General features: G+C 34.1%; 1 protein-coding gene across 1 annotated transcript; it reads right to left on the bottom strand.

The window, feature by feature from the left end:
• Positions 1 to 530: 530 nt before the first annotated feature.
• LOC115971973 (caldesmon-like) lies at positions 531 to 2,182 on the bottom strand. The gene has a single exon (XM_031092101.1). It carries the CDS (start codon positions 1,964 to 1,966, stop codon positions 914 to 916), a length of 1,053 nt encoding a protein of 350 aa, XP_030947961.1. The 5' UTR covers positions 1,967 to 2,182; the 3' UTR covers positions 531 to 913.
• Positions 2,183 to 11,068: the final 8,886 nt, after the last annotated feature.

The raw sequence follows: 11,068 nt of genomic DNA, 5'->3' as shown, positions 1-11,068 counted from the left end.
GATAAGAAGGAGAGAGCTATATAATGTAGTGGAGTCCCTCAAAGAAAAAGGAGAAAAACGGTATTCGGAACTGAAGAAATAGAATCTTACGTTAGATATCCATCCTTGTGTTTTTGTTTCTGCAACAATATTGTCCATGTATCAGACCGAATAGGCTCACTGAGGCTAAGTTCTTTGACCCATCCTCTACAAATATTTATTGTGGGTTGCGCCTTGGGCCGAGGCCTGATCAATAGGGTTTGGGTCAGGAAAATCGTGCAACTACAATATTAATAAAAAAGTTGATTTTTTTTTCTTTTCATTATTTTCGGAATAACAAGGGGTAACATGTTCTTCATGTTCTTCGGGTTGCCCAGAAAATTAAAATAAAAATGATTTTTTGAAATTAGGGACTGACCTAAGAGCAAAATTAATTTAAGAACTAAATCGAGAATCGGTCCAAAATATAGGGACCAAAGTGCATTTTCGCTAAAATAGTATTCAACTCAATGAAGCTATCAAAATCATTTATCATAACCGTAAGTCTAAAATTCCACTATATAATTTTTGGTTTACATATAAAAAGATTTTGATTTAATCAACAAAATTAAAACAAGGTGGACATATACATCACGAAAATCGGAAAATGTACATGGAATTGGCAGCAAAATCTTGTCCAGGAAAAAGGAAAGAAAAGTCGCTGTACAAAACTAATACAGCTTTCAGATCACAGCAGGAATAAGACAACATAGGTTACTATATATGGGAACTAGTTGCAGTTGGATTTTCCAGTTCCCACACAAGATCTCAGAGGGGGAAAATATAGAAAAAACAAACTATGAAAATATTAAAAAGATAAAAAGGCTTAAGGTAAAACTTGAAATACTTAAAACAAAAAAAAGAAAAAAAAACAAAAAAAAAGTCACCAAGATCATCATCTTTTCCAACTTCGACTCCTCGAAAATGGATCTTTCATGCCACCAACAATCCAGGTCTCTTTTGCAATATCAGATGAAATTTGGTAGAAATCAGTGTCATATTTCATCACAACCATGTTCTCTTTCTTCTTTCTCTTCTCTTCCTCCATTAAGCTCTTTAAACTCTTTGCTTTTCTCTCTTCTTTTACTCTACCTATTTCATCTTCAGCTTCCTTCTCTTCTTCCTCTTTTTCTTGTTCTCGTTCTTCTTGTTCTTTCTCTTCCAACCAGGTTTTGGCAGGAGCAGATCTACAACGCATAAGTAACAAAGCATTTGATGGAGGAACAGCAGGTACTGCAGCAATAGAATCATCATCTTCATCCTGACATGGCCTATCTCTCTCTTTGCAAAGTGTATTATTTTGATTTTCTTGTAAGACCATAAACCATTTGGAAAAGACGGTTCTTGAATTCTCATCACTTCCCTCAGTATGGTTTTCTCGGTTTTCTTCTTCTTCACCTTCTTCTACCTCAATATCTTCATCATCAGTAGTGATATCTGACTGTTCTGGAAAAGTTCCAAAGCAACGAAAATCAAAACGTATCCTTCTTAAACACGTCAAGAATTGCATTACTTCTTTTTTGAACCCAAAAGCTTCAACCCAACTGGGTTTCTTTTTATGTTTATTCCTGTTGTTGTGAATTCTTTCAATCTCTTCCATCACTGATTGCCAGTTCTTGCATGAAGTATTGGTCTTGTGCCTCACTTTGATCTGCCCTGCACATGTGACTTTCGGAGAGGTTGGTTCAGAGATCTCCGAGCCCATTGGCTTGGTTTTGGACCATAGCGAAGGACTGGCTTGACCACCACCTCTAATAGTGCTTGATTTCTTAAGGCTGTGGTGACGGTGGTGGTGTTGGTTGTGATTGTGATTGTGATGGCGCTTGTTCTGCTCTGAAGGCCTTGCTGGGCTGCATATGGGCTTAGGCATAAGAGTTAAATGGGCTCGAGAAGGAAAACATACTAACAAATCTGCAGAAGGAGCTGCTTTGGCTTCTCTTCCCTTCATAGCTTTCCTTCCTTTGTTAAATTTGCTGGTTTTGGGTTTTGAGCTAAGTTTTTGGATGGTTTTTAAAAGAGAGAAGAGAGTGAGGGAAGGAGGGAGGGAGGGAGGGACTGACAGCTTTCTTTTGTCTTTGCCTTTATTTTGTGTCTCTCTTTAATCTTTACCATCTGTATGGTTTGTTTATTTTGTGCAGCAGTACTCCTTTTTGCTCTGCTTTAGAATGGGGTCACAAGACAGCTTCTTTGATAGCCTTTAACTTCTTTTTTTAATGCTTGGCTAAACATATTAATAAAAAGATATAAAGAAAGGTGAATGGGAAAGTTTTAGCCCACGAGCCTTGTGTCATGATCCAATCATACCCTCAACTTGTGAGCCCATGCCAGTTTTACTCAAAAAAATGCCCTATTGCTTGTGCCACAAATGTCTGCAACTACCAAACCGCCTCTCTTATGGAATCAATAGAAAATTTAAAAAAAAAATTTTAAAAGATTGGGATGTGGTTGAGAAAGGGGCTTATTGCTGAATTAAGACTTTTATGATCCATCTGCCCCGTTAGTATAGAAGAATCATTCATTTTTTTTGGCCCCAATATTAGTATAGGCATAGCAGTAAGTTTAGGGACATTTTTTTTGTGATTATCAAATAATAAAAGTAGTATTAGTTGTAGATTTATAAGAAAATGATGTTATTCAATCAAAATTTATAATTTTGATATTTTGTGGAAAAATTTTATATCACCTAACATTACTCTTGATCCCTAGATCTAACCTCACATAAAGAGATAGAATGCTATTAGATTTAGACCACATAGGCCATTGGCGTATAATAGGTTACCCTTAACTCTGTTTAATTATAAGATTGGCATAGTGAAAGCATAATATATTATATGTTGAGTTGGAATTAAAATGAGTAGAAGTTAGATACAATATATCATATATGTATGGTTTAATTTCTAATATAAAAGGAGAAAAAAAAAAAAAAAAAAAAAAAAAAAAAAAAAAAAAAAGGCACACCGAAAGTCCTAAGGTGGGAAAACAGAACTAAAAGTCTAAAACCAAAGTGAGGATGCAATAATGAAGGGCGTTATGCACTTGAGAGCAAGGAAGGATATGGCCCCCACTAACCACTACACGTTGCGTTAGAATTATACTTTGCCTTCTTGTTTGGGACCTTCCATGAAAAAGTTTTACTTCATCTCTCTCTCTCTCTCTCTGAATTATATAAATCCATGGTTATCATGATGAGTGAGTGAGAAAGAAAGAGATATCAGATATGGTTTTGGGGGGACTTAGGAACCAATTTTCTTCTTATACTTGTTTAGATTTTAGTTATTTTTGTTGCTGATTTTTTCTTGTTTAATGTTTTCTAAATATTACAAAGTCTAGGGTAGGAAACACCCTAAGTATTAGCATATAACTCGTACAAAATAAAAGGAGGATTTGAATACACAATAAGGTTATCACTAATAGAAGCTCCTTCCTTAGCTAAAAGGTCCACGCATTGGTTTCCTTCATGGTAAGTGTGGTGAATATGCGTTTTCTCAAAAAGCTGGAGAGAAACCTGCAATCAGAGATCAAAGTGCTACATGGATGGGAAGAAGAGTTTGATGCTTTAAAAACTGCTTTCTTTTGTTAAAACTTTAAGATAGGGGGAATTAATTTAAAATTTGTCATCTGAAACTTGGAATGATGGAAAGACGTGCTGATCTTTGCCACTTAAGCAGTAAATATTAAGAAAGAGTACTGATAAATTTGTTTAAAAAATATTAAATCAATCATGTCAAGCTGGAGCCACTATACTAAAATTCGATAGGTCGCTTTTATAGGCAGTACTAAATCTTCTTCTACTTATTCCGGCATCTATGTAGTGAATCAATAGATGCAGCAACTCTATGATAAATTAAAGTTTTCTAAAAAATTATATATATGTCACTTTTGTCAACCATTGTTATTATAGAAAGAAAATTACATAAAACGCTTCTACGGTGCTTTTGGGTGTGTTTGGATAGAACTTATTTTGCTGAAATTGAAAACTGAAAACTGAAAACACTGTAGCAAAATAATTTTTAAATGTGTGAATAGTATTGTGGGACCCATTTTTAGTGAAAAAGTTGATAAAAAGTGGAGTTTGTGGGACCGTAAACAGTACATAAATACACTGTTCACCAGAGAATGGGTCAACCATTGCGGCTGAAAAGGCAAAAAAAAAAAAAAAAAAAAAAAAAAAGAAAAGAAAGGAAGGAGGAAACGCAGACGCAGCAAATAAAAGTGCTATCCAAACTAGCACTTCCAATACTAAAAAAATAAAATCAAAATTCTTTTTTTTTTTTGCCAAACCATTTTATTTGTCCACTTAGCCAAAAAAAAAAAAAAAAAAAACTATTCTGTTTAAAAGAGATCCAAACAGGTCATTGCCATTGCCAAACTTTCGATCAGAATGACATATTTTGATATCCTGTACATATCTCCTTCTGCAATATTAAAAAAAACAAATTTGTTACCTAAAAAACCATACATGAGTTTTAAAGTCAATTTTGTTTTAATAATTTAATAGTTAGGCGAGGGGATTTAAACTCTGCATGTCTATGTTAAAAACACCAAAAAATATAAATTGAGATTGTATGCAACATGTACCCTAACTTTTAGAGATGTGACAACATCTCCCTCCTAGCTGCAGCTCCCTTCATTAATGTCCAAATTAAATCCACCAGTTGGGCTCTTTTTCTAGGCCAAATTTATCAAATGAATCTTAATTACCTAGCCTTGATGTTTTATTTTATTGATTGGAAAGGAGCCTTTTGCCCTAATGCCCACTCCTTCCTTCTAGTATGCAGTTCTATTCTAACCATCCGGTTGGACCTGCATTAGCTTTTGTCCTGAGCTAAATAAATCTAACTAAACAAGGGGTTTTCCTTTAATTACAATTACAAGTCTTGTGCATTCATATATGAATTGTTAACAAGGAGAAAACCCCTCAAACTCCCTCTTTGACAAGTTCCTTGTTTGGAGTTACCTGTTTGTACCAACTGTTATGATCATACATAATGCTTCTCCTCATCATGCTACTGAAAATATTACTGATAGGGGAAAATTGATTCTAAAATCCTTGGTTGATTGGACTTTTATTCATCCTTAACTAATTTTGTTGTCCATAATATTGGTTAATAAGCTCTTTTATGTTGTTTTGAAGGAAACATTTCCATCTCCTCCATCCTTAATTTTTGCCACGGGAATCATAAGAGAGATGGAATTTTTCCCATGTCTTCTATTATGCTTGTTTTATTTATTTTCCATTTTGATAATAAATTTATTCAGCAAAAAAAAAAAAAAATGTTTTTGCTATTTGCATCACTATCCAAGGCGTAAAGAATAATAGGCTTTTTCTTTTTTCATTAGCCGATGTCTAATTAAGTTATGCCAACTTTCCCCTTTTTTTCTCCTACAAAAAGGTCATGCAAGATCATGCCCCTAGCGGTTTGAACTCATATTCTCTTTTGTTTGAAAGAAAAAAGTATCTTATGTATTAACTATATGCAACATTTTTATCATATTGTGTGGATTCCACTCACTTGTGGGACTTACGATAAGAGAGATGATGTATGTAAGTAATGTAACTAATGCATAAAATACCACATCGTTGAGAAGAGGCAAAAGTACCGCGTTGAACCAAATGGTTTGGTGTTAAGTTGCACCAACCTTCCTTTAACATGACAATTGCCAAAAAGTAATTTGTTAGAGCTTGATTAGTCAGCTGACATGAGTAAAGCTTAGGTTATTACAATATAATGTATTGTAAATTAGTGTAATGTAGTGGTGTGTGTGTCCAACCCTTCTTATCATTGAGACATGTAGGGTTGGGAGAAGATGCCATGGATGAATGATGGAATGGGGAAGTTGAGTTTTAAATAAAGTGCTTCATCATCTACTATGGGACGTGATAGAATTAGATGGTGTGTCAAAGACAAAAGGATTCCTTCCTATCACGAGGGGCAGCACCCCCTATTCCTAGGACCAATTTGTCAAAAGTAAGTTTGTCTATCTTCTCTAGCGATTAGCGGGTAATTGGAACAAAAAGGCTTACTAGGTTGGGTAAATATAGACTTTCACTCAAAAAGTAAAAGGTATCAAAATTAGCAAAGCCTAGAACAAATAAAGTTGAAGAAATGACTAGGGTTGAAAAAAAGTAGGGGGTTCACCTAGAATTAGTGAGCAAAGGGGAGGAGCATCTAATAATTGGAATTCAAGATGTATTAACACTGATGTACTGATCCTCAACAACCAAAAATAAAAAATAAAAAATGATGTACTGATGTTAATTGAAGCAGTTGTCAACAAAATGAAATATCTCAAGATGCAAAAAATGCATTAAAGATTTTTTGTTTAGTTTAATTTTTTAAGTGAATAAATAAACAAATAATTGATCCATATTAGTTATACCCTACTAATTGTAAATATATATAGATAGATAGATCTTAAACTTTGGTTGTCAAGAAACTTGTAATTTAACTAATTAGCATATTTTAATGTTTCCATTGTATTCGGAGTTCAAATTCCTCCACCCCATTATAACAATCGAATTAAAAAAAAAAAGATTAATTATTTTAGAAAGAAAAAATATATATGTGGCACACTATAATTGATTGATAGAATATAAAGTGAAATACCTAATAAAAGTGGGACAAAAAACTTTTATTAATTTGTTGCTTCAAGGAGCAGCCATGAGGGCCTACTCACACACAACAAAACCGCTCTCTATCTAAAATTGGGATGCACACATCATGATGACATCACAAGAAACATTATTCACACATTAATTTTAGTATATGTGTTTGTGGATTCAATTAAAAATTATAGAAGGTTCTCTTGAGAATATTTTAAGCATTGTTGTCGCAATAAAAAACAGCCAACTTCATCATAGAATCATTGTAATATCTAGTAGGAATGTAGGATAATAAGATGGAATCCTTTGAGTGCAAGGTTCGATTCTTCTCAATCTAAATATGCACTAATCTTTTCCTCGCAGACCTTTCGAACTAAATTGATCAAAGATGCCAATGACGGAAAGATTGATAACAAGGATGGCCCTTCATAATGCAAAACATTGCACGTTGACAGATGATTTCCTATCCTAGATGCTAGTAGATAAACTCAATCATTTTGTATCTTTAATATAGTACGGCTTCCTATGATTATTATATTATTAAGTGTCTTATTTAATAAAATGATGATAATAACTCATAGTGTATGCATTCTTTCAATAGTAAGTTACTTCACTACCACCGTGCATTCTTGGTGCGATGGTCACTCCACAAGTTTAAGTGCTTGTAAGGTGTGGGAGACAAGGGCCGGAATTCAAGTCTCCAGGAGGGAGCTTCACACACCTATACACTTAGATTAGGCTAGAGCAAAAATTCTATCTTGTATAAAAAAATAAAAAATAAAAGAAAAGTTACTTCACTTGGCCTAAAGCAAGTAGCAACTACTCAGCTGAAACCACACCACAAGGAGCTTATGGAATTATATATAATCTGGATTCTGGAGGTGAAATTGTATTGAGGAAATGAACTTAAGAATTGCCATATACTCATTAATTCATGAAAGAAAACCCTGCCACATATATATATATATATATATATATACGTGGGTGTGTGCGCGCGCACGCATGTTCTGGGAAATTTATATGTTGTGTGTTTCATTGTATGATTAAATAGTCATTTTGGCTGGAGACTTGTTTAAATCAATTTGAAAGATGTTACCAAATCAATAGTCAGAGTTCAAGGATTAGGAGAGTATAGGAAGAACTGAAGAAGGAGATCTAGTTGGGAAAACAGAATCAATGAACTATAGCCACCGGTTGGTGAGCCCACAATTGATGTGCTATAATTGTTCTCATTATTATTATGCTTTGCTTTGAACCAAATTCAAATTAGAAGTTTGGAACCATAAAAGTTGAAAATTCATTATTGCAAACACTGTGCAATGCAATTAGTAGCCATAATAACTCGTTCAAACTTTTGACGAATTACAATATCTTGTTTTCAACTAGTATTAATTACATGTTTTTTTCCCAAATGCCAATCAGTTCTAAATATGGTACACATCAGAAAGACGAGAGCTCAACAGAGCTTGGATTTCAACTTCAACAGGAGTGTTTGTCACTGACTCACTTGTCACGGACCAGAAAACTTCAGCTTGCTCACAGCTCCTCAGCAATGATTTGCATTCATTAACAATTGAACTCAGCAATAAGTAGTGGTTTTTTTTGGATTAATTAATGATAAGGCTGAACTACTATAGGTCTATAGCATCACCCACCTCCACTTTCAAGTAGGTGGAGCCCCTAAAAAATAGCCAAATACAAGTCCAACCGACCATGTGAAGCCCTTTAGTTTAGCCATCTCTTGAATCCTGATCATCTCTGAGAGGGTTATCCATAGCAGAGTTGTCTGTGTGAAGCTTGTGCTAGCTCGTTTGTGGATTCAGCCATTTAAGTGCAATGGTGTGGAATGGTTTTGACGAAAGCAGGTGAACCACGGTTGCAATTTCTACTGCTGCTGCTTGGACAAAATGGAAAATAAACAAGAAAAATGCATTGTTAAAGGAAAATAGTAATAAATTGTCACTTGTGAGTGAAGTAATATATAAAAAGGGTTTAGGAGAAAAAATAATGATTCGTTTACATATTAGCCGAAATCATTGTACCAGGTGGAACTTAGTAGAATGGAGAGGAATGGATCCAAATTTAGAACGAGGTGAAATAGACGGGTGATTTGTATCAATTAACTAATTAGAATGGAAATTCTGGCTGTTTCGGGAGAAACAAAATGGAATTCTTAACTATGCTTTGATCCGTTGTCTATTTTGGTCCACTTCGGTTTATTTGGTCCATTTCAGTCTATTTAGGTATGTTCGGTCCACTTCGGTCCACTTTAGTCTATTCAACTTGTTCAGTTTATTTGATCTATTTCAGTCCACTTCAGTCTATTTGGGCTTGTTCGGTTTATTTCGGTCCATTTCAGTCTATTCAGCTTGTTCGGCCTATTTTAGTCCATTTCGGTCCACTTCAGTCTATTTGGGCTTTTTCAGTTCATTTCAGTCTATTCAGCTTGTTCAGTCTATTTTGGACCATTTCCGTCCACTTTAGTCTATTTAGGCTTGTTAGGTCCGTTATGGTTCACTTTGGTCTATTTGGTCTATTTTGGTCCATTTTGGTTTGTTCGATCCACTTCAGTCTATTCAGGCTAGTTCGGTCTATTTTAGTCCATCTCGGTCTATTCAATCCACTTCAGTCTATTCGAGTTTGTTCAGTCTGTTTCGGTCCACTGTGGTCCATTTGGTCTATTTTTGTTCATTTCAGTCCTTTTTGATTCATTTCGATCCACTTCGGTCTATTTCGGTGCACATACTTAAAAAATGGAAAAATACAAGTTTGAGTTGAGAGTGCTTATTTTAAATATGAATTTATTAAAAAATATAGATCTCAAACTCATAAAATACACAATAGCCATCGTAAAAATAATCAAGTTTCCTCATTAATTAAGGTATATTTTTATTCTTATTTATAATTATGAAGAAACTATGATAAGGTAGTATCCAATTGATGTTGACCTTGACAGGGACGGACCCAGGAATTAAAGCTAGGGGGGTCGGAGATAAGAAAAAAAAAATTCACAACTACATCCATATATATTGAATTTAAATATTTTCTTTTGAAAAAAAAAAATCAAATATTGTAGTTGATTTTCTCATGATCTACAAATAAAATAAAAATTATATTTATTATCTCACAAAAGGACTAATCAAACATTGACAATTTTATTTTGATAAATTTGTGTCATATATATATTATATTATTCTTTTTCATTTTGTTTCTTTATCTTTTTTTTTTTTTTTTTTTTTTTTTTTTTTTTTTTTTTTTTTTTTTTTTTTTTTATCTTTGTCATTTTGTCTCTTTATCTTTGTCACCCATTGCCCCAAACACACCAGTACCCCCCACTACTAATTTATAATGCATTATATGTCCTTTATCTCTTTCTTTCTCTTTATCTCTGTTGCTTATTCCCAATATTGCCACACTACCAACAAACAGTCAAAGTGTCAAACAATCAAATGCTTTATATATTATCACTTTACAAATCACAACTCACAGTCAAATACTTTAGCAAAAACTATATATAAATCACAACTCACATCTCACTTTCTCAACTCAAACTCTCCCACCATCAGTTGCAAAAAAAAAAAAAAAAAAAAAAAAAAAAAAAAAAAAAAAAAAAAACTCTAAGACAGATAGAGACTCCCAAGCCCCAAACACAATCACATATTCAAATTCAATTCACAATCATCCTTTGCAACAAAAAAACAAAAACAATTAGAGATTCCTACAATCATCATCAGCAAAAAATAAAAAACCAACACAATCAGTTAATCACAAATTCACAACAGAAACATTATATCAATGTTATGTTAGGTTTTGAAGTTTAAAGAGATAAAAACTACTTGAAATGGTAGATTGGAATTTTGGGATGGAGAAATTAGCTACCGGAGACAATGGTGGGTTGGGCAGATCAAGCTGCCAGAGGCGCTATAGGCAGTGGCAGTAACATGGGTCTGTGGTGGCTGAGGTTAGGCGGCGTGATGGTGGCCTGTGGCGACATTGTGCGAGGTTGACAGTCTGTGCGGTGCCGTGGCTGACTGCTAACTCCAGTCAATACTCAGTACTCTCTCTTAATCTCTCCACTCCAATCACTCTCTCTCGGTCTCGGATTCTCTGTCTCTTTCTCTCTCTCACTTTATTTTTTTTTTTATTTTTTTTATATATATAATTTTATCTAAATCGGTTTCTAGGGTTAAAAGTGTTAATGGGTTTAAAAAAAAATTTGGGTTGGGCTTCTAGAGGCCGATTAGGGTTAGGCTGGGGGTGCCCTGTAAGGGTTTGCTGGGCTTAAAGTAGTATATATAACTAAATTTTTTAATTATTTTTTTGGGCCAAGGGGGCCCGGGTCCCCTACTGGGTCCGTCCCTGAGTCTTGACTAGGCAACATGTTTTTTGTTTGTTTGTTTTTATAATGCTGAAGTTTTGTTGTAATTAAACTATTCAATAGATGAA

This window comes from Quercus lobata, chromosome 12 (genome assembly GCF_001633185.2).
Source record: "Quercus lobata isolate SW786 chromosome 12, ValleyOak3.0 Primary Assembly, whole genome shotgun sequence".
NCBI classification, from domain to species: Eukaryota; Viridiplantae; Streptophyta; class Magnoliopsida; order Fagales; family Fagaceae; genus Quercus; species Quercus lobata.
This window is presented reverse-complemented; position numbering and strand designations above follow the sequence as displayed.